This window comes from Sciurus vulgaris, assembly GCF_902686455.1.
Source record: "Sciurus vulgaris genome assembly, chromosome: 1".
NCBI lineage: Eukaryota > Metazoa > Chordata > Mammalia > Rodentia > Sciuridae > Sciurus > Sciurus vulgaris.
In genome coordinates, this window is record NC_136461.1 from 99,454,411 (window position 1) to 99,478,195 (window position 23,785).

Here is a 23,785-nt window from a genome sequence, read left to right on the forward strand (position 1 = left end):
AATAAAGTGTTCCATATACATATACATATATATATATATATATATATATATTTTTTTTTTTTTTTTTTTTTTTTGCAGTGCTGGGAATTGAACTCAGGGCCTTGTGTTTGCGAGGCAAGCACTCTACCAACTGAGCCATATCCCCAGTCCTTCATATTTTATTTAAAAACAATCACCCACCTGCATTTACAACAGTTGAACTTGAGCATTTCATTTATAGATGATGCTTTAAAGCAGATTATAAGAAACTTGAAGACGTCTGGACACACCTTTCCTCTCCAAGAAATCACTTTTGGTCTGTTTTCCCCTCTTTTTCACCCCCTCTTTTTTCCTCCTCCATTCAGCTTCAAAGAGAAGTTGGTAGCTCTTTACTCTTTCTATGTGCTTAATGTTTATGAAAGCCCTTCCATTTTCAAGCTGGTTGACTCCAGGGGCCCTGGCCACAGGTCTTCTCTTCTTACTGTCTCTGTGATTCCAAAGAAGAAAAGCAAGGTCCCTTAGCAAGGCGCACTCTTTCCCATGAGTCTCTGGGAAATGAAGTTCTGGTTTCCCTTTCCCATTCAAACATCTTGGTATTTTATTCTCCAGGATAACCAGGGAGCGTCTTTCTCCCTTGTCTCTGCCAGCAGAACTCCCTGCCTGACTTGGATTTGTGCCCCAACTGAACTGATTTCCCTCGGAGGCTTCAGGGTCTTTTCTAGTGAATGTGACCACATTTCTTCCAGTGAGCAGAACATGGGGGCAGAAAATGAGCTCCTTTACTTACACTTTTGCTGCTTGTCTTCTTGGGCCAGAGGATAGGCCCAGGCAAGGCCAGTTTCCCTGTTGGATGGGTGGGGAGCCAGCAGGAGGTTGACTGGTTGTTAACTCTTTGGGAGGGATCAGGAAGTGGAAGAGGTTGTTCCTAGGCACAGTCCTCTGACCCATCCACAGGGAGGTCTGTCTGGGTTTCCTGCCCTTCTGTAAAGCCAATTCACATTGCTCCAGAGCACAGCAGAGATACTCATCTTGGTTGGCTCTGTAACTTCAGAGATATTTGACCATAACAGGAACTTGGTGAATGTTTGCCATTTACACTCCTTGGAAAATTAGTCAATGGACACACAGGGGATGTGAGTTATCTTCTCCTGCTTGGAATCTCAGAAAAAATAGAGAATCTAGGGCCTGAGCAGAAAATTCTGTGCCAAGAAGTTACTTCAACCTAAACTCTCCAGGTAGATGGCTTATAATGAATATCAATTTGGCAGGCATCGGGGAGGCAAGGGTCCCTCAAATTGGGCCCTCTTATGCCTCTGTTCTCCTGGATCACCCTTCTCTTCTCTTCCTCCTTTCCTCCTTTCAGTTGCTGAGCCTCTGTTACAGACCTGACAGTGTGCTGAGGTCGTAATAGTTCAAGGGCACAGTCACAACCCCTGAAGGGTTTCTGAACCACAGATGGGTTTTCATCCCAGGCTCTATCCCCTTCACACAGGTGTGGACCTTGGAGCTACTGTGTAAGAGGTCAGGTAACTTTCTTCCTCTGTCCTACTCTGTATAGCACCTTTTACAGTTTGTTGAGGATTCTCACATATCATCCTATTTAATTCTCATAACAATGTTGGGAGCCTGGTGCTCTTTATTATTTGTTATTCATATTTAATATTTCTTGTCAACAATGGAACAGTAGGGTGCACGTGGGAGGGACATAGGGTGTTTGTAGCCACGGTCCCTGTGGTTCAGAGGAGCACACGATCCACCCAGATGTAATTCCTAAGGAGGATGGCTGCTTCTCCCCAAGTGTCTGACTGACACCTCAGCAATGGGAGTGAAATAGCATTCATTATCTGGTGACATTTCTCAGACAGTCTTTTACCTCCACTTCCCCTGAGATGCAATAACAAAAGTTTGTCTGATCTTCCTTTTTCCCATCTCCCCGGCTCCCAGCCACCCCCAGTTTCTTTTCATCCCTGTGTTTGAGGGCAAGCGGTCTTCTGTCTCTAAGGATGTGTCACAGGGAGCAAACACAGCGGCCCCTGGGGAGACTAAACCTTCTTTCTTCCTCTCACTTCAAAGGGCCCTTGGAGCACTGCACTCCTGGGTGTTTGATTTGTCAGGAGGCTGGAATCAGCTGCCAGTAGGGCAGGGACACCTTGGGTTTGCTTCCCTTCCCCATCCCCAGGACTCCATAAGGAGGGAGAAGCTCAGTTGATGGGTTCCTGGGACCAGACTGGAAGGCCACCATCCTCTTGGTGAGAGGGGCTTCCTCAGGAGGTAACAGGATTCCAGCTGCCTCAACCAGGGGCTGCTGAGGTGAAGAGAGGCTGACCAGGCACCTGGGCGGGGACAGAGCCAGGGCATGCAGGAGGGGATTTGCTGTTCAGGGCAGCTGTCTTTTGCAGGCTGTTCCTTCACTGCAAATCTTGAGAAGACATCTGAGAAAGGGACTGCTGAGACCTCCGGAGCAGGGCTCCTGGCCTTCCTCTAATCCTGCCAGCGAGGAAGCCCAGCTTGGGGGTGTGTGGTAGGAACCCGGGAGAGGGACACCCCACGGGGCTGTTGCTGCTTCTTCCTCTCCTATAGAAACTCCCTGCTCACTACTCAGACAGATGTTTGTGAAAAGGAGCAGACTCATTCAATATACCGATGCTGCTAACACAGGATCCATGATCCTCTGAGATGCATTTCCTGGCTTCGATCACACAGATCTAACCTCCCTGGATAGTTTGTCACACCTGATGGGGCAATGGTCACCTACCCAGATGTTGACCCCTCTGGGACTGGCAGGTGGATGAAGGACACCTGCAGAGCAACCTCCACTACTATGGCCACTTAGGTCAATAATTCCTCACAAAAATGTTAACTTCCCAAATAGATAGATACTTGGTATGCAGCAGTAGGCTAAGATAAAAATGGCTGCCTTTTGAAGTTAAAATTTTTGTGAGGAATTATAGATAAATGGAAAAGCTATTACATGTGTGTGGTTATTTGTGCGTGTGTATGTGTAACTTGACCAATTTCCCAAAGGAAGCCAGAAATATGTTTTTAAAAAGTTTTTAAAAAATTTCTGTTTTAAAAAATTTGCAGACATAAAAATAGAACAATAAAATGAGCCCCCATAGACCCACTACCTGGATTTGAAAATTTTCAAGATTTTGCTGCCCTTATTTAATCTATTCTTTTAAAAAAGATTTTTTTTAATGTGATGTCTCCAAAATTAGATGTTGGCTTACAGTTTTGGAAAGCATATGTGTACTAAATAATTGTTTCTTTGAGTCAGCTTCGTACTGAGGGTCGTCAGTGAGCAATTCTGTTTGAGGAAACTGGGCTTCTCCTGCTGGCTGGGGGCATGCCAGGGCTCTGGGCCAGGCCTCCCCTGTGCTCCTGTCCCAGCTGCACCCCAGGCCCCAGGGTTTGCATAACTGCTCCAGGGTCCGCCTGCATCTCCCTTGCATTGAAGGATGTTAGGCTTTAGCCCATGGACCTAGGATTTAGGTTACCGTACAGGTAGGATAGGATAAAAGCTCACCAGTCCTATAGAGTGGCTTAGTTAAGTCTCTTTAGTGTAATTGGGAAGGGGAACTTCAAGGGACAACTCATTAATTCAACAAATCTTCATCAAACCCTTAGTGTGTGCTGTGATAGATACTTGGTATGCAGCAGTAACTAAGATAAAAATGGCTGCCTTTTGAAGTTAACATTTTTGTGAGAAATTATAGATAAATGGAAAGGCTATTACATGTGTGTGGGTATTTATGTGTGTGTGTGTGTGTGTGTGTGTAGTGTATATATCTATATTTCTTCCTTTTTGGTTAGATGGTATAGTGCTGTGAACAGGCTGCCAATCTCCCTGCCCCGTGAAGAAGGCCTTTCTCAAGTGCCCAGAGGCCAAGTAGCACAGGCAAAGAGAGAAAAGTGCTGGGCAGAGGTGATAGAGCTCTGAAGGTGGAGTCTGTGTCTGCAGACTGGGCTGTTCCATCTTTGCCCTCGTCCTGCATTTCTCAGTCACATTAGCCCACACAATCCTCTCTTCTGTTTCAGCTGGAGTTGGTTTTTTGCCACCTGCCACAGAGCGTCTTGCTGGATACATTCTGGCACCAGCATGCCAGGTACCAGCTTGTGCCTCCTCACTAAGAGTCTGAGCGAGTTGTGGGGAAGGAGCTGGGTGAGGGTGGGCCAGCCCATCAGGGGGCAACTGCTGACCAGCCCATGAGAAGGGCAGGGCAGCCCTGTGTGTGAGGTGGTTGGTAGGGATGGGGACGTGTCCACTGTGCCAGGCCATGCTGGGTCTGTGCTTAGTGGATTGTCCCAGAGGTCCTGAGGGCCTTCCTTCTCAGCAAAGTGGCTGAGCTGCTCTAAGTGGTCTGTGCAGGTGTGGGTCAGGAGAGGCTGGCGCAGTGACAGGCCTCAATCCAGCCTCCCTGGTGTCCAGAACCTCAGGAAGGGATGCAAGCCTATACTGTGGTACTTTTAGTTAGGCTGCAGATGATGAAGACTTGAGGGTAACAAGATAGGAGTTAGGTTCTTGACCAAGAAGGTGGGCAGATTGGGCAATTAGGGCAGCATCTGCATCTGTTCTTGCCCCTGTGCTCCTTTATTAGGGTGCCTAGGGTGTTCCACCACAGTGTGCCATAGAGGAATATGTCTTTACTATATATTTTTTTTTCTTTCTTTTGGTACCATGGATTGAACCCAGAGGCACTCAACCACTCAATGAGCCAAGTCCCCAAGCCCTTTTTTATTTTTTATTTTGAGAGAGTCTTGCTAAGTCGCGGAAGCTGGCTTTGAACTTGCGACCCTCCTGTCTCAGCCTCCTGAGCCATCAGATTTAGAGCTTGTGCCACCAAGCCTGGCTTGTCTTCACTTTTTGAAGTTTAGGTTTCCTTACCTGTTAATTACATGAAAACAATACCTACCTTCTACTGTTGTCAAAGTCTGACTAGGACTGCGAAGGTCAGTTCTGTACTCAGTTGGGCAGTATTAGTTTGTCCAAAAGGAAAGCATTTAAAGAAGGATAATAAATTCCACTGCAACATGCTTGAGTGCCATGAATTACTTTTGGCAATACTCCATCACTGAGTCCTTCCAACAACTTGGCGAGGCAGGTGTAGTTCTGCCCATTTTTCATATTTGGAAGTAAGCTCAGAGAGACAGGAAGTCCCAAGGGATCTGCCTCAGCAGAGGGCAGATCCTGAGTGGCTTCTCTAGAGGCCTGTGAAGGTTCTGAGAGGCCAGATAGGGCAAGGGAGGACAACTGGGAGGACTTGGATGCCAGCTCCCTCTGGGGTGGGTGGGGTGAGAACATTGTCATGTGTGCTATGAGGTAGGGCTTTTTTTTTTTTTTTTTTTCCGCCCCTCTTAAATCTCCGTTTTCTACTTAAGGAAACTAAGGTTCATTGAGGCCAAAGCCCTATAATTAGTAAGAACTCAGCCAGGTCCTTTGATTCCAAGTCTAGAGGGCTTTCCATAAAAAAAAAAAACCCTTAAGTTTTCACAATGCTTCATGGTTTATAAATCATTTTTTAAAAAAAATGATGAATAAACACAACTGTTAGTCCTGACTAATACAATTTTCTGCAAAGACAGAGGTACAAAGTGGAGGAAAAGAAAACACAAGACTTGGAAGCCCTTTGCAAATTGGACCACCTTCTGAAAGGGTTCTTGTTTCTCTCACAATGTTTACTTATTTTCATTCTGAAAATTAAGAGAACCTTTGTCCTTTTGGTGTCCTGATACAGTGGCTAAAAAGTGTCTGCCACACAGGAGGAGCTCTGTAAATATTAACCCATAGAATGGAAGCTTCAGGCCCAACTTCCCTCCTTCCAGAGGCAGGTTCCTCCAAGCCTGGCCACTGACACATCCTTCCCTCTTGGATTGGTAGTGGGACATTTTCCCCTCTTACTTTTGAACTTGAAACATTAGCTCTACCTAGGTTTTGAGCCTAATGATCTTCAGACTGGAACTATGCCAGCAGCTCTCCTGAGTTTCCAACTTGCTACTTACTCTGCAGAGCTTGGGACTTGCCAGCCACCATAATTGTATGAGCCAGTTCCTTATAATAAATTGACCCCATATTTATGTTTGTGTGTGTGTGTGAAGGTTATATGTTTATAGAGTAGTCCTGCCTGGTCTGTGGTTTTACTTTTTGCAATTTCAGTAAATCTCCTGGTCTACCATGGTCTGAAATGAAATGGAAAATTCCAGAAATAAACAATTGTTAAGTTTTTTTTTAATATATATATTTTTTAGTTGTAGGTGGACACAATACCTTTATTTTATTTTCATGTGGTGCCGAAGTTCAAACCCAGGGCCTCACATGTGCAAGGCAAGCGCTCTACCACGGAGCCACAACCCCAGCCCAGTTTTTTTTTTTTTTTTTTAATATGATATTGGGATTTGAACTCAGGGCCTTGCATATGCTAGGCAAGTGCTTTGCCACTGAGCTACATCTCCACCTCACAATTCATAAGTTTTTAATAACTTTTATCATAGAATATTTTTCAATTGTCCTATTATTAGTTATTATTGTTAATCTCTTACTGTGCCTAATTTATGAATTACACTTTATCATAAGTATGTATGTGTAGGAAAAAGCATAGTATATATTGGGTTCAGTACTATCTGCAGTTTTTAAGCATCCTCTGGGAGTCTTGGAACTTACTCCCCCAAGAATAAGGGGGGGACTACTGTATACATAAATCCTTATGTAGATAAGTTTATACATAAATTTTTATATTCATATAAATCTACATGCACACACACCCTGTTGATTCTGTTTCTCTGAAGAACCCTGATGTGGTTGTGGACCAGAGCAGTATAGTAACCTAGGGGTCAGGGACATTGTGCTAGTGTTGACTTACCTTTGTGGTGTAGCTCGGTGTTGGATTGGGCCCGAGGGAGACACAGGGCCCCCTTACTTGAGGGGTGTGTCAGGGAGGGACAGAGTGGAGGCTTCCCTCCCTGTCCTTTGGGGACTCCCAGTTCCACTCCCTCATCTTGGGAGCTTGGTAGGCTGATCATCCCCTCTCCCAGGAAGGTCTTTCCTCTGGTCAGCCTGCCAAAACCATACTTCCTTGGTTAAGCCTGGCCTCTGGGACGTGCCTCAGGGGCTGCTCTTCCCTCCCCAGCTGCCTCCTAGACCACTGGCCAATTTGTGCAGACTCAGTGGGAGCTGAACCTTAAGGCAGGAAGATTCCTCTGTTTTCCTGGAGCAGTCCACTGGGCCTCACCTTCGCACACTTAGGATCCACAGTCCTTGTGCTGACCCATGGGGATGACTGGTTAAAAAAGATATGGGGATACTTCTTGTTCACTGTCCTATGAAGGGCCCGAGGAGCAAGAGGCCAGGCAGGTCCTGCCTTCCCAGATTGTGCTTAGCTCCCAGGCCCTGGAGGGAAGAATGTTCTTGCCCAGAGTTTTGAAGGTCAGACCTCTCCAACTCCCCCTCTTTCCCCAATTCTCTCCCCTTCTCTTCATTAGTGGAAAGAACAGTAAGTTCATAGGTGGGACATTTGACAGCATTGACTGTCATTGCTTCTGAATGACCTTAGTTGTAAGTTGCTGATCCTTGACTGGTTCATCTGCAGCTTGGGAATAATCATGAATTCTGTTGCACTGATTATATTGAGATGCAGTGACATAATGTCGGCAAATGGGCTGTGGAAAATTTGTGCAATGCTGTGCAAGTATAAGGTATTATTATTATTATTATTATTATTATTATTATTAAACAACTCAAGTCTCAGCTCTTATTGCTGATAGCAACTCTGGCTAATATGCTTCCTTTTAGGAAGATAAACCGAGTACTTTTCAGTCTTTAATATGCAAAAAAGTTACCTGGGATCTTGTTAAAAGTGCAGATTGTGGTTCAGGAGGTCTGGGCAGCCTGAATTTTGGTTTTCAGTCTCCCAGGTGATGTCAACACTGCTGATGATCTAAACTACTTCACAGGAAACGTCATGATATGTTCCTGTGATAAGCTGAGAAGAAACAGCTTAGGAAATATAGCAGAAATACAGATTTATTAAAGCAGCATGCAGTCAAAGATGGCCTGCTCTACCACAAATGATACATTTTGATCTTTGGAAAAACAGAGGATGAGAGGAGAGAGAAAGAAAGAGACAGAGCAACTCTGGGACTCAAGAAACCCTGGACTTGTCACTTCCTGGACTTCTCTGTGGAGCAGCCACCATTGGTCTTATTAAGAGAGTCTGTGCTGCCTGTTCTTGAACCTGCACTGTTGAGGATTTTGTCAATTTCTCCTGGAATGTTTTGCTTCTCCTCGTTCTCAGTCTCCCGGTGGTAGAAGTAGTTGAAGTTGGAGACAATGACAGGCACAGGGAGGGCAATGGTGAGGACCCCGGCAATCGCACACAGAGTGCCCACAATCTTTCCCCCTGGGGTGGTAGGGCACATGTCTCCATAGCCTACAGTTGTCATGGTGACCACTGCCCACCAGAATCCATCAGGAATGCTAGAGAAATGGGACTCCGGTTCATCCACCTCAGCAAAGTAGACCGCACTGGAGAAGAGGATGACTCCAATGAAGAGGAAGAAGATGAGCAGCCCCAGCTCCCGCATGGAAGCCTTCAGCGTCTGCCCCAGGATCTGCAGCCCCTTGGAGTGGCGGGAGAGCTTGAAGATGCGGAAGACCCTCACCAGGCGGATGATCCTCAGGATGGCCAGGGACATGTTCTGCTGGGTGCTTGGCTCTGTCTCCTGAACCAACTCTGTGATGAGAGTTGCAAAATAGGGGATGATGGAGATGATGTCGATAATGTTCATGATGTTCCTGAAGAAGTCTGTCTTGCTGGGGCAGACCACGAACCGAAGCACCAGCTCGAAGGTGAACCACACGATGCAGGTGGACTCCACCATGAAGAAAGGGTCGGAGAACATGGTCTGGGAGAGGTCTGTCTTGTTTGCGTTGAGGCTGGGGTCTCTGACCACCTTCAGCTCCCTGTCCTCCCGGAACTCTGGTAGTGTCTCCAGGCAGAAGATGGTGATAGAGATGACCACAACCAACACGGAGACCACGGCCACACCACGGGCAGCACTGGAACTCTCAGGGTACTCAAAAAGAAGCCAGAACTGCCGGTGGAATTCATTGGTGGGGAGCAGTGTTTCAGGGTCTTTGATGAAGCCTTCATCCTCCCGGAACTGGTCCATGGCCTCGCTACCCAGTTCATAGAAGGAGATCTCATCAGCAAAGACATCAATAGGGACATTGGCTGGCCGCCGGATTTTTCCACCAGATTGGTAATAATACAGGATTCCATCAAAACTTGGCCGGTTCCTGTCAAAGAAATACTCATTTCTCATAGAGTCAAAGAATTGCATCCTTTTCTCCCGGTCTCCAAGGAGGGTCTCTGGGAACTGATTGAGGGTTCGGAGCTGGGTCTCAAATCTTAGCCCAGCAATATTGATGATCACCCGCTGGTTTCCTTCATTCCAGACCACTGGTTCAGGTCCTGGGGGATCGGCATAGTCTCCTGGGAGCTTGGAGAAGGTAGTCTCATGGTTGGTGTTATCACTAATGAGGATCTTCCAGTTGGAAAAGGGGCTGCTCCCAGGCCGGCCTTTTGGACTGGATGGGTCAAAGTCTGTAGCATAACCTGGTTCTTCCTGGATTTCATCTGAGTTATCAAAATTGACCAGAGCAACTTCCATTTCTTTCCAACCACGAACATCCATTCTAGGTGAATCAGGGAGGCAGCATGAAGACTCTCAGTCCTCACTGCCTGTTGTGAACTGTGGAGGAGAAGAAATTCATTATATGGGGGGACAGGGTAGAATACAGCTGACTCTTGATTATTGATGTAAGATATACCAATGAATTAAGCAATGACTTATTTTTTGCTTGAGAAGATTGTTTTAGCCACAGTCTCCTTTTGAAATCAATTTGCACCCCCTGAATTTACTAATAACTGCTAGAAATTGCAAAAAATGATCCTGGAGGACAGGGACAAACTTTTCCCAGCAAAGGAGGGTCTCTATGTATGTTGGCAGAGAGGAGTCACAATAAAGGAGGAGAAAGTTAATGTTTCATGAAAATAAAGAGAATAATTTTTGAGCCAGGCATGGTGGTACATGCCTGTAGTCTGTGGCTCAGGAGGTGGAGGCAGGAAGATCTTGAGTTCAAAGTCAGCCTCAGCAAAAGCAAGGCGCTAAGCAACTCAGTGAGACCCTGTCTCTATATAAAATACAAAATAGGACTGGGGGTGTGGCTCAGTGGTTGAGTGCCCCTGAGTAACCTGGTACCCAAAAAAAAAACAACAACAACAACAAAAAAAAAAAACAACAAAAAACCCCCAAACCTTTCTTTTGTTTACATTCTTCAAAATATATCTGGAAGTCTACCAATTCTTATCACCTTCGCCACTATCTCTGGGACCAAGTAGTGAGGACTGGGAGTGGAGACATGAACCTGGCTGGGATTCTGTTTTGATGGAAGAACGAGAGGATAGAGGAGGGGTGGCCCACCATATTGTCCTTTACAGTACAATCTAAATAAGCTGTTTGTGCTTTGGGCCCCACATCTGGATACAACTTCTAGAGTGATTTTGAGGGTGCATTAAATTAGATACATATGTAAAATGCTTGGTGGAAAGATGATTGTATTAGAGCTAATTGTTGTTTTTACCAACTTCTCCACATCACAGGAACTTTAGAAGTCAACTGCCATTGGAATGTTTTGGCTGGAGTCCAAGGGATTCATGGAGAATGATTTTGTTTTAGTCATTTTCAGTGGGTAGAGACTAAATAATTGTGTGTGAGTGTGGGTGTGTTGGGGTGGGGTCAGGAGAGCATGCCTGGGGGCTTGGATAACCACAAATATCATCTGACATCCCTTCCCCCGGTCCATGCCAGCTTCAATTTCAATTGAACAACACCGAAGCCAGGCAGACAGCAGCGAGGGTGGGAGGGTTGAGAGACCAAGCCTGAGATGAAAGCTGGAGTGGTCATGGCCTTGGAGTAGTTTCATTTACAGGCGACAAGGATATCTGCAGCACATGGTGTTGTAGTCTCTTCAAACTGACACCATGTTCCCTTATCTTTCTGGATGGCAATAATCGTGTGAGGTTAGATGATGCTATTTCTATCAAGCCACAGAGCCGAGTGACCTTCCCAAGATCACACAGTTAGTGCTACAGAGTCCTGACAAAATCCTGACATGGCCATCTAGTCCAGACCATTCCCACTTCACTGTGGGATCCCTGTGTGGGAGCCCAGGCCTTGTGCGGGCCAAGGTTACAGAATCCTGGGAGCTCAGTGTTCCTGGATTCTATGTCCTCTTTTTCAGTTCAGGTGCCACAATTGGGCAATGAGATGAGACTTGGTCAGCCAGAGCAGACTGAGCAACTACCTGTTCTACCTATTAGGACAGTGTGGCCTTTGCAAGCTCCATAATTTTACTGAGCAGCTTCTTCGTCTGTTGTGGACTGGGGAAGGGTATACGCACTGCTGAGCATGCCAGGTGCTGGCCTTCCATGGGGTGTCTGGTGAGTGGTAGGGTGGTTGGAAGACAGGGTTAAGAACTCTGAGAACAGAGCCAGTTGGCCTGAGGTCAAATCCCGGCTCTGCACATGGGGAACCTTGGAGAAGTGTTAGCTATACAGGTGGCTCCATGTGCTCTGCTTAATTTAGTATATGTGGAACATTACAGACATTGGGGAAAGAGAACCAATCCTGGGACAAGAGACTGTTGTGAGGTTGTGTTTTACCACTTAGGAGTTGTATATTTTTTAGTAAATCATTGGATTTTATGACCCTTAGTTTTCTGATCTGTGAAATGGGTAAAAAAGGGTAACTAAAAGATTATACTGAGAACTAAATAAGGTATTGCACTTTATAAATATTTTGCAAATTTCAAATTATTTTAAAAAGTATTTTGTAAATTGCAAATTATTTTAAAACATGAAGAATTACCCTCCACTCTTCCCTCCCGTCTGCCCCACACATAGACTAATATAACATCCTTCTGGGCAGAAAACACATTTCATGGGAAGGATTGGAGGAAGGATTCTTTTATGGGGAGTGGGTACTGGGGATTGAACCCAGGGGCTCTCAACCACTGAGCCACAACCTTAGTCCTTTTTTTGTATTTTATTGAGAGGCAGGATCTCACTGAGTTGCTTTGGGCCTCACTAAGTTGCTGAGGCTGGCTTGGAACTCACCATCCTCTTGCCTTAGCCTCCCAAGTCGCTGGGGTCACAGGGGTGCACCACCATGCCAGACTTGCAGGAGGAATTCTCAGCTCACTATCCTTCCCATCTGTTCTGTCCTGACCTGCCTCCACATCTTTGTTCCTGTTTTGTCCTGCCTCTTGTGAACTTTTCCTTCTCATCTCTCCTAATCTTTCCTGCCCACGGAGGACTGTCCGGGCCCTGCCCTATCTGAGGAGCCCCCTCTGGTAGCCCTGCTTGGGGACTCCCCTGTCTCCCCCCTGCTCTCACTCTGCCTTTGTAGATCACTCTTTTGCACTGAACTTGGAGTGTCAATGGCCATGGGGTTAGACTGAGCTTCTAAGTTCTCTTGCAAGTTTTTAGGATAATAGGACACTGTCTTATAAGGTTTTCCTCTTGCCTTACATATTCTTGGAGGCCAGGATTCACCTCCGTAGCTGTAGCACCCTAGTGTCTAGTTTGAAGTGGCAGACAGGAGGATGGCTGATGGGGAGCAGAGTGGTGGGACACTCCAAGTTCAATGTGTTCTGTGTATAAAGAGTGATTATTTGGGGAGGACTTCTTTGTTTAGCAGGTGAATGAATGAAAAAGTGAATGAGTAATTGCATAGTCATGAGTGCAGGGACCATGTCTGTTTTGTGTGCCAATGTGACTCCATAGGCTCTCTGGTGAATGAATGGATGAGTGATGAATGAATAAGGATACAGACAGCTTACTGGGCTCAGTGCCAAGACACCTGCTTTGCCTATACTGCTTTATGATCGACGACTACTACATTACTTCCTCAAGCCTCCGTCTTGTCATCTGTGATAGGAAAATCGGCTGAGTTGAAGAAGCCAGATCAAAACAGGTTTACATATAGAATAATTTCCATAATACAAAATTCTAGAAAATAAAAATCTAGAATAGCAGAAAGCAGGTCAGCAGTTGCTTGGAAATGGGGGCAGGGAGCAGAGGACAGGATGACCAAGGGCCTCAAGGGAGCTCTGTGGGGGTGATGATGATTCTTTTTATTCTACCTGGGTGATGGTTTCATAGGTGTGTACATATGTTGGAATCCAGCAAGTTGCATGCTTTTTTTTGGGGGGGGGGTACTGGGGAATTGAACTGAGGGGCACTCAAGCACCGAGCCACACCCCCAGCCCTATTTTGTATTTTATTTAGACAGGGTCTCACTGAGTTGCTTTTGCTGAGGCTGGCTTTGAATTTGTTATCCTCCTGCCTCAGACTCTTGAGCCACTGGGATTACAGGTGTGCACCACCACACCTGGCTGCAAGTTGCATGCTTTAAATCTAGTATGCATTTTATCTCAATCAGGATATTAAAAAAAAAGGCAAGGAAGCAAACAAATGCAAGGAAATAAAAGTGCATGATTTGGTAATGATGCTTTGAGATTTTGGTAAGGACTGAGGAGAGAATGTGGGGATGCTGTGTAAACTGCAGTGTCTTGTGCGTATTCCTGCACAGCATTCGCCACAGTGCCTAAAACCACTCCTGGTCATGCTGCAGGGGCTCAGCAAATACTTTAGAATGAGTGAACACAAACCTGACTCCAGGGTATTCAGGGGAGGCTCCTGTTACCCCAGGCAGTGTCCTGCTTACTGCCCGTGAGGTTCCTGTCAATGTCCCCCTTGGAGTGTTAGATCTTTTTATCTGCCCAGCACTCCAAGGCCTCCTTAGAATTGCCCTGACTGTAGGGCTGAACTCTTACACATGCCTGAAGCGATTATCATTTTGAAAACTCTACAATACCCTATTCCTTTCCCAGGCTCTGAGCTGTCCTGACGCTGTGCAGAGCATTCAAGCAGGCCTCTTTCCCCTCTGTACACAATTACTACGCTTTTTTCCCTCCAGATCACTATGTGTGAGGGTTTATCCCTGGCATGCCACCCAAAGGTGAAGATTTCCCTAAGGACTCCAAGGAAAGTAATCTCCCCTCCCTCAACTCCCTGGAAGTTTGTCTACACTTCTTTCTGGGTGCAACACTATTTGACTATGTGTTCTTCTCCAGAGCTCAGCCATCTTTGGGTCCTGCAGCATGTGACGTAAGAGATCAGGTTGACCCCTCACTGTCCCGGGGCATCTTACATGTCCATCTTCTGACCCTTGCTTTCCCCTTTCCTCCAGAGCCAGACAGATTTGGTATGTAGCCTTAGGAATGCCATTGCCACTAGCGCTCTGCTTTCTTATGCTGAGTGGGTCCAAGCACACCTGTTCTCAAGGTACTTAGGGGGAAGAATGAGATATTGGATGTTGTCTATTGTACACTGCAGTAGGCATGTCAAAGATGGGAGTGGATCTTTTCTGGGAGCACCCTGACCTCTTGCCCTGCTCTGGTGCAGACCACAGCCACCTGGGCTGCTCCTGAGCTCTGTGGCACTCCCTGCTGGCACATGGATACATTTGAGACTGTGGTGCAGGGGTCTTTTTCTGGACTAGACAGGGTACTTCCTGCAGGCAGGGCTTTGAGAGCTCCCCCTTTTGCTTCTCTAAAAACAGCCCTGGGCAGACATCTGTGGCTAGTGCTGGAACAGTGGACTGGCTTTGTAAGGTCACAGAGCTATACTGAGCAAGCAGGGCCTATCCCATGGCCTTTCCCCACAGGTTGCCTTTGGTTGCCTAGCAACTCCAACACCTCCTCCACATTCAGGTGAGGCAGCAGCTGTCACCAAGTCAGAGAGAAGTCAGCCTGCAAAGACAACTGTGTGTTTTGAGCCTCAGGGCCCTGAGCCCCAGGGAGGGGGAGTGCAGGGCTGGGTCGTGGGCAAGCTCTGGTGTCACAGGGCTGATAGCTGGTGGGGGGACAAGGAGGTTGGCAGGTGGGCCTGGCACAGGATAGGTTCCCACACCCATTAAAGAGCATTTTGGTGGATGGTGGCAAGGAAGGCAGGAGGGAAGACAGACTGCGGCACTGCTTGAGGCTGGACAGAAGAGGGCGCCGTTGTCCTGCTGGAAGCAGTTCCTGGCCACTCTGTACCCCTTTCTTCGGTCTTTGCTAATCCCCTCTCCTTCACCTCTCAGGACCAGCTAGGCCTCAGGTCTTGCCGATTCTCCCCAGGGTGGCTCAAACCCACCTCTTTCTCCCCTCCACTGCTTCTTCAGCCAAGCTCCTCTCTTCAGTTAATGCTGATTCACAGGTCCAGCCTCATTTAGGAGCCAAAACAATGTAGATTCTGTTCCTCTCTGCCTTGCCAGTGGTTGGGATTATGTTATCCCATTCTCCAAGAGCCTTTGTGTCCCCAATTGGGAGACTTAAGCGAGACTTGCTGGTTCTGCCACCCACCCTAGTCATCCGGGTCCCTGGTGGAGAGGTTATCACAGGCGCCTGGCTTTGATGACTTTCTGAGTTGAAGGCAGAGGGTGGGATGACAGACTTGGAGACATGAGGGAAGCATTCTGCCATAGACCTGAATCCAGTGGGGAGAGAGAAGGCAGGCAGCAGGCTGGGGGAGAGGGTGGTCCAGGACCTTAGACCTGTCCCTAGCACCAAGTGGTCCCTTCAGGCATCATGGCAAAGGGGATAGGCTCTGGGGGCAGAGCCAAGGTCAGCTCTCAAGTCTGATGTGGCCACTTAGTAACTGTGTGAGCAAGGACAGGCTAGTTATGTTCCCTTAAGTTTCCTTATCTTTAAAGTGACCTCATTAGTACTGGTGTCACAGTTTGTGGTAAGGAAGTGCTGTCCATATGGAAGCTTCAGTAGGTGCTCAGTGAACCCTGACAACCAGTATCCACGGGGCCACAGTCAGGTACCTGTAGGGTTGGCTATTTCTCCTTTCCCTCTCTTGCTACTAGTAAATGGTGTGCTATGACATTGCTGGTATGGCAGCTGGGCCCTTCAGAGCTCATTCCTTCTCACAAAGAGCCTGGGTGTGCATGATGTTCATTAAGGGGAAGGCTGTGGGGACAGATGTTTCTGGGGCCATCAGAAACAGAATGATTTCTATGGCCCGTTCTAGGCCCCTGTGTTGTGGTGAGGCCTCCTCCTGTCCTGCTGTGAGAGGCAAGGTGATCTCTCCAGGGCCCTACACCCAGCTGACCATGCTTTCCCACACAGTGTCTGAGCCTCACAGTGCTCCCCAGTGTAGGCAGGGTTACTCCCCCCTCACAGATGAGGAGCCTGGGGTCCAAAAAGTTATGTGAGCAGTCCAAGGTCTTCCAGCTACACTAAGAAGTTGTGATTCACTCCCAAATGTCCTAGTTCCAAATCCAACGTTCCCTTTTATCCTCTTGTCCAGCAATAGCAGAGACACTATCACCTGTGATTCTCAGGTACTATCATTCATTCAGCTGGGGGCTGTACCTGGGATGATGGATACACACACACACACGCACGCATGCACGCACGCATGCAAATATACCCACACACGGATCCACACAGACACACACCAACACGGTGATGTGTGCCTTCTCATACAAATAGTCACAGACATGTGCATACTGCCCATGCACAACACCTGAACACACAGATATATTCTCAGGTGCAAATACGCAGACACAGAAGCAGACTCCCTCATGCACAAATTTGCAGGGCAGAAACCACCCACAATGCACAGATGTTTCTGTTCCAGGTGCCCTGAAACTCCCTTCTCCCATCTCATCTTTCTGCCTCTTGGAACAGGAGAATGTTCTGCTGCTTGGAGCAATTGGAGAAGACAAAGAGGACTGGAGGGGGCTCAAATGACTGGTCACGTGGCTCTCTTCCTTGTTAGAGTGGCGATGGGCACAGCGTGGGCTGTCTGTCTCTCCCTGTGGGGACTGCTCAAGGACAAACCTATTTTCCTAAGGGACGGAATGAGGCAGGCAAGAGCTTTATCATTTAAAACTTGAGCAGCAGCAGCAGCAGCGCTGAAAAGAATGATGGCAGGATAATTCATTCCACAGGAATACGAGGGCTTACAACTGAGCTGCTATTAACCCTGAAGACAGAGCAACTCCCTACTGACCTTGGGGGAAATACCTTTGTGTTGGTGTTGGCTGGGGAAAGGTCTCCTGGACCTCTTGCTTTGCACACCTTCCCATTCGCCCTGGAGAGAATGCATCTGCTTTTGATGGTAATAAGTGCAGTTTCTACCAATCGGGAGAGATGACCGAGAAGCCATGGGCCTGGGCACCTAAGGGATCTTTATTCTCTAGTTCCCAAATAGCAGACCCACTACCCATGTGAGTCTCAGGCAGAATCATTTATTCGGCCAGAGGCTGTACACGCATAAGCACAAACACACATAGACCCTCACACCCCAGTGCCTGCATTTTCGGGGAAGCAGTTTCTGCTCAAGTCTGTCATTTCAATGCCCTTTGGGCTGGCTCTCTGCAGAGTCCTGCCTGAAAGCCACCCCCATGCAGGCCCTGGGGAAGTGTGGAGCCAGGAGGGACACTGCAGGGAGCTAAGTCCAACACTCTCCACACATTCACGTGCTTTGTCCTCAAAAAAAAAAAAAAAACCTCACTCCAGCCTCCCTCTGTAACCAGATGCTGCTCCCCAAGAGAACTTGGATGGAACCCCACAGAATACCTCCACCTTGGCTTGGCTGTCAGGTGTGGGGTGTGGAAGGGCAGGTGAGTGATTCCGGCCAGGACTTTTGTTTCTGTAAATCCTTTCCTGCTACTCCCTCCAAATGTGAGGTTGTTTATGGCCATCCCCAGGAATATGGGAAAGGATGCTTTTAGATAAAATTGCAAAATTTCTATTTAACCCACTACTCCTGCCAAACTTGCCCTCAGCCACCGATTTTCATGAAGCCAGTTTATTAACTGGAAAAAGTATGTGGAATCAGTAGATGACATAAATTCGAGGTTTGCCTCTGCCTCTCGCTAGCTACAGAGCTACATAGCATTGGAGGAATCACTTTAACTTCCCAAGTTTTAGGTCCTTCATTGTTAAAACAGGCATAGAAGGACCTGCCCTGCCTACCCAGCCCCGACACCTTGTCGGGTGGGTTGTTAATATGTGTGTGTTGAATGAATGGGTCGGTCGGCAGCATATGTAAGATGATAGATGTCAGCATGCTCACAAACACATGTGGGCCTTGGGCCCAACGTGCTGCACGCAGAAGGGCCTTTAGGAACTAAGGTACAAGAGGCCACAGCTCCCTCTGCCCTCCAAATCTTGTGTTCCACTCACCATTACACAACTTTAAAATTTCTAAAGTTTGTTCGTGTCTATCTTTCATTTGACCCTCACAGCAGACCTGAGATGGACAGACTGCTGTTACTGTCCCCTTTTACAGATGAGAAGACTGAAGTTCAGAGTGGTGAGGGTCGAAAGTGGCAGTGCAGGGACTTGACTTTCCTTTGTCTGATTCTAAGCCAACAGCCTTGGTAAGGCTAGGAGTATGCCCTCTGGTCTGCCCTCAGCTTTTCAATAACATGTTGCAACTCATCACTGATGAATTTCCCTAAGCTTACCTGTCGTCTTTTGAGTCCTCACTTCCTCCTCTGAGGAGGCAGCTTATTAAATAGCAGGGTGGTTACAAGGATGGGTGCTGCCACGAGCAGGCCTAGATTTGCAATCCCGACTCTGTGGCCAGCTAGTCCCTTGGCCCTATGCAAGCTGCTTCAACTCTGTTTCTCCATCTGTAAAATGGGGCGGCTACTTACATGATAGGGCTGTTGAGATTAAAGGAGACTAAGAACAGTGTGAGACTTAGAACAGTGCCGGACACTGGGCAGGTACTGTGTAGAACGTGGTTCCTGTGTGCATTGGAGCCCGGGCCTGGCCGTCCTGGGAGGAGTGGCTTGTCTTGGCCTGGTTTTGAGAGCCTAAGTGGGGTCTTTCCTTGCCCTCCTGTGATTATCTGACTCTCTCCACCTTTTCTTTCTCCCAGGGAGTCCCAGCTGGGCTCTTTGCTCAGGAGAAGGTATATCCCGCTGGCTTCCCAAACTGTGACATCCACCTCCAAGAGGTCCCTGCCCCTCCCTGCCCCTCCCACTCCCTTTTCTGCTGCTGGCCTGCTCAGACATTACCTGTTGCCTGGATTGCTGCCACGGTCCCAGTGCTTCCTGCCCCTCTGTCACTCTATGTGGCTACCGGGATGATTCTCCTTGCAGTCAGGCTGGCTCTGGTCACCCCTGCTGGAGGGCTCCAGTGGATCCTGTCACCCAGCCTGTGGGTATCTCTGTCTCCCATGCTGTGGTGGGACCACAGCCTCTTTTGCTCTGTAGGCAATTCCAGGTCTGTGGGCACATGTGGCATCTGTCAGGGGATGGAGGGGAGGCATGAACTGACTTCTGCTCCATCTACACCTCTCGCTCGTGTCGTTTTCCCTGGGTGGCCCAGGTCAGGCAAGCAAGTCCTGAAGCTTCATGTTGATAGACACTGAACAGCAGAATGCCAAACACCAGCCTCTCCTTCTTGCTTTGCACCCCTATCCTGAGTTGTTTTCTTGGGATCATCTCCTTAAAGAACCACCCAGAGCTACTTTCCAGGATTTCTTAAGCTGTATGACCTTGAGCTAGTTGCTTAATGTGCCCCACACCCTGAATTCCCTCATCTGTAAAGTAGGGATAATGATGTCTACAGAGAGATTTGGGGAAGGAGTACTATCCTTGCATCACCCCAGTCCCTAGTACAATATGTTGCCTTTCACACAGAAGAACCACTGAAAATATTTGTTGAATAATTCATTGACTGGTGCACAAAGGCACAAGCTTTGGAGCAAAGCACCTATGGTGGAATTGCAGGCATCTGTCCGTGGGAGAGAGGTGGGTGGCAGAGGCCGAGTGTGCCCAACAGAATACCACAGAAGCCACTGTCTCTTTTCCTGGCTGAAGTTCTTCTGCTTCCGGCCCCTTTAAGCCTGTTCTTGGGTCATATGTGGGGTGTTGAGTGAAGAACAAGCCATGGGGCTCTGGGGCCTCCTTAAACTCCAAGAAGGCTCCAGAATTTCTGGAGCAGAATTGTGCACAGTGGTTGAGGATGTGTGTGTGTGTCGGGGGTGGGGGAGCTATGCTTTCTTTGGCTGGAGAGTCAAGGTCCAGACTGCAAGTGAGGCCCAGAGCTAAACAGTTAGGAATGTGGACCATAAGAATCACGCGTCTCCCTGAGAGCAGGCTGGGACGCGAGCCAGTCTGATTAACTTGTGCTTCTTGCTGTGCATCCAATTGAATTTCCCCAGAATGCTTCAGGAGCTCTAGGAGGACACTTGGGCCTGCTGGCATGACAGCTAAGATCCAGTCTTGGAAGTTGAAGTGTGGGTCAAAGGAAAACAATGTGGCCAAGACTCACCCGCAGGAGTGGTGGAGACGAAGGTGTGTCTTCTTCAGCTTGTGTGAGCCTGAGGCACTCCAACTGGGTCAGCTCTCCATGGCGAAGGGGATGTGCGGGTCCCAGGGCAGATGGGAGGACTGGCAGGAAGAAGCCTGCCCAGCGGAGGCCTAGGATTCAGAAACCCTATCCCTCTGTGAAACAGGATCACCCTGGCCGTCACTGCCTCCAGAGGAAGCTCAGGAGAGAGGATCCAGCCTGGTGGGTGGGCAGGGTGCAGGGTGGCAGGGTGCCAGGGGCAAAGCAGGTGAGGGGAGCTCAGGAAAGGACAGCCTCCAAGCTCATGGCCGATGATGCATGGGTCAGCTCCTGACCTGGAGGTTGAATTAGCTGTGGACGCAGGATATTTCCTAAAACTTGCTATAACAAGAAGGCAACTGAGGGTGGTATCTGTGGGCCTGTCTCCCCATCTTCAGCCCCGTCTCATAGAAGACCCGAGGGCAAATGGTGGTCAGGCATGGTTTCCCTGGGCTCCTCAGTGACTGTTCCTGGCACTGGGTCATCTCAATGGGCCTCCATTCACTCAATTGTGGGGAGGGCCAGGGTAAGGGCTATGCATGGGGGCTGAGTTCAGTCCTATCGGACCTGGGGGACAGAACCTTGGCCTGATGACCTGTTGCATGAACTTTTGTCCAACTCCAGCCAGACCCCCTTCAATGTGGAGAAGGAATCCTTCACAGGGAGGGGACTCCCTGCCGCAGGCCATGAGGGTCAGGTCCAAGCCTTAGGATGGTGAATCCGATCCATATACGTCACCATTTTCTGTTTGGCCTCCATCTCCAGTGCACGGCCCTTTGAAAGTCTTACTCCTCAGAGAGCTGCGCTGGCTCTCTGCTTACCACCACGAAGGATCCTATGTGGGTAAACACAAGAAGGAGAGGCAGAGAGGAGGGATAAAATCGAGTCCCATCTTAGAACTGGAAGCCCTTATAGTATGAAACAGCTGACGACCTTGAGTATATCTCTCTGAGGCAACAGCACGATGTTTCAGCATGCAGACTCTGGAGATGGTTTGGGTCCTAATCCAGGCTCAGCTACTAGCTGTGTTGACCTGAGGCAAATACCTAACTTCTCTGATCTTCCATTTTCTCATCTATAAAATGGGGATGAGAAAAATAGTACAGTGTTGTTGGGAAGTTTAATTGAATTAATCCATGTAAAACACTAGAAAAATTCCTGGCATGGCGACAGCTCTCAGTCATTGTTTGACCTTCTGTATCAAGGGATCATCAGTAGATAATGGATTTAAATTGCTTTGTAAATTTCAAATTGCTGAGGACATTTAGAAATGCATGTTACTATTAAATATTAGGTGATGCTATTTTGGGGTCCACAGGTTTCATCTTCAGGGCTTCCCCATGTTTTAGGAGCTTCCTACTTCAGACTGGGTGGCCCTTTTCTAATAGCACCCAGTTTTCAGTCCCCATCCTCTCCCTTTCTTTTTTCATAAGTCTTCCAGATCCTGTCCCAGTCTCCTGAGGCTGCTGGAAGACAGTCAGGGAATCCTGTGAAGATTGGGGCTTTGCTCTCAGGGACCTGTGGGTGCACAGTGCCTTACTCCAGAGGGGATCTGCTGGTGGGTGTTCTGGGCCATTTTGGGATGATAAACCTTTTACTCTTCCTCATGCGACATTTTCCCATGAGAGTTTCAGAGAGTGTTTTTCTCTTTCTTTTCTTTTCTTTTTTTTTGGTACTAAGGATTGAACCCAGGGTACTTTATCACTGAGTCACATTCCTAGCCTTCCCCCCATGCTTTATAAAGATTTTTGAGACAGGGTCTTGCTGAGTTGCTTAGGACCTAGTTAAATTGCAGAGGCTGGCCTTGAACTTGCGATCCTCCTGCTTCAGCCTCCTGGGTTGCTGGGCTTACCAGCACACATGACCCTGGCTCATTTTTCTATGTATGGGACATTCAGATGCTTTGTTCCTTTTGCTGTGGGCCTCTGTCTTGCAGAGGAGATGGTATTGCAGAAAGCCTACCTATTCCTTGCGTCAGGTCCGAGCTCTGGTCTGGGTTCTGAGCTGGTCCATCATGATTGCCCCAGCCCCATGACAACTAAGCTCCCTGGAAGTGGCAGTAGGGCGCCACAAAAGTCTTTCTCGTCAATGGTGAACAAGTCCATCAGTAAAGGGTGCCCTGCCTGCTCCCCTGGCCTTCCTCTTCCTTTCTTCTTGTGATTCTCTTTAGTTGCTGCTTCCTAAGGGTCACCTGGTTGGCCCTGTCCTGTGAAGGGTGGACAAGAGGCTAGACTCCAGTAGGTAGGAGACCCGCCATGCCTGGCGTTCACTCTGCTGCCCAGGGTGGGAAGCTGTGCCCAGGGGCTGCGCCTGGCCTCTCTGTTCCAGCAGGTAGGTAGACGTGCTGAGCAGCAGCTCCAGCTCCATTCCAGGTCACCTCCTCCCTGGGATCAGTTTGGGTTCCATGAGGAGTAAGTCGTTCAAAGGGGCTGTGACCAGGAGACGGAGGGAGGAACATGGAATGGTTGAGGTATGCTCTGCTCTCAGTTCTGCTTAGGGAGTTGATATGGATCAGATCAGTCCTCCCAAATCTCTCAGTGCTCTTCCCACATCTCAGCAGATCTGACCAGGCCGAGAGGAAAGGTTTATCTTGGGCCAACATCTATTGATATTTTTTTACGTTCAAGAACATTTGTTGTGTCTCTATGTCTGGTACTATGCTGGGCACTGGGATGCAGAATGGAATCCATTGGCATGACAGAGGCCATGCCCTGGATATAGCTTTGCAATTGCTACCTCCTACTTATTTAAAAAAACAGCTTCATTTAGATATAGCTAACATGATATAAACTGCACACAATTTGAAAGCATACAATTTGATTGCTTTCGATGTAAGTACATGCCATCAAACTAGGGAACATCCAATCACTCCCCAAACTTCCCTCAGGTCCCTTTGCAATTTCTCCCTCTTCTCTTCATCCCAATTCATAGTTAAACACATTTGCTTTTTGCCATTATAACATTAGTCAGAATTTTATTAGATGAAATCATCGAGTGTGTGTAAGTCCACGTTGTTGCATGAATCAAAATTCATCCCTTTTTATTGTTGCGTAGTATTCTGTTACATGAATATGACACAAATGTTTTACTCCTTCATTTATTGATAGACATTTGGGTTGTTTCCAGTTTGGGGATGTAACAAATAAAGCTGCTATGAACATTTACACCCTAGGCTTTGTTTGGAATTAGGCTTTCATTTCCTTTGGGCAAATATAGAGGAGTGGATTGGCTCCTCTAGTTTGATAGAGTTAGATGCCCAGTGTCTGCAAGCAGTCCCAGATTGGCTGGATCTTTCAGAATCTTGGCTTTTTGAGAAGGATATATATTTGTTTCTTAAGGAGA

At 47.8% G+C, this 23,785-nt stretch overlaps 2 protein-coding genes across 2 annotated transcripts in view; one reads left to right on the forward strand and one right to left on the reverse strand.

Moving 5' to 3' along the window:
- The window catches only part of RBM15 (RNA binding motif protein 15), a 212,368-nt gene that overhangs the window by 138,984 nt on the left and 49,599 nt on the right, over nucleotides 1–23,785 (forward strand). The window lies entirely within an intron of this gene.
- Nucleotides 8,134–9,669, reverse strand: KCNA10 (potassium voltage-gated channel subfamily A member 10; the record flags this gene model as incomplete). Its single annotated transcript, XM_079129489.1, has 1 exon — nucleotides 8,134–9,669. The coding sequence occupies one exon, from the start codon at nucleotides 9,667–9,669 to the stop codon at nucleotides 8,134–8,136; it is 1,536 nt and encodes a 511-aa protein (XP_078985615.1).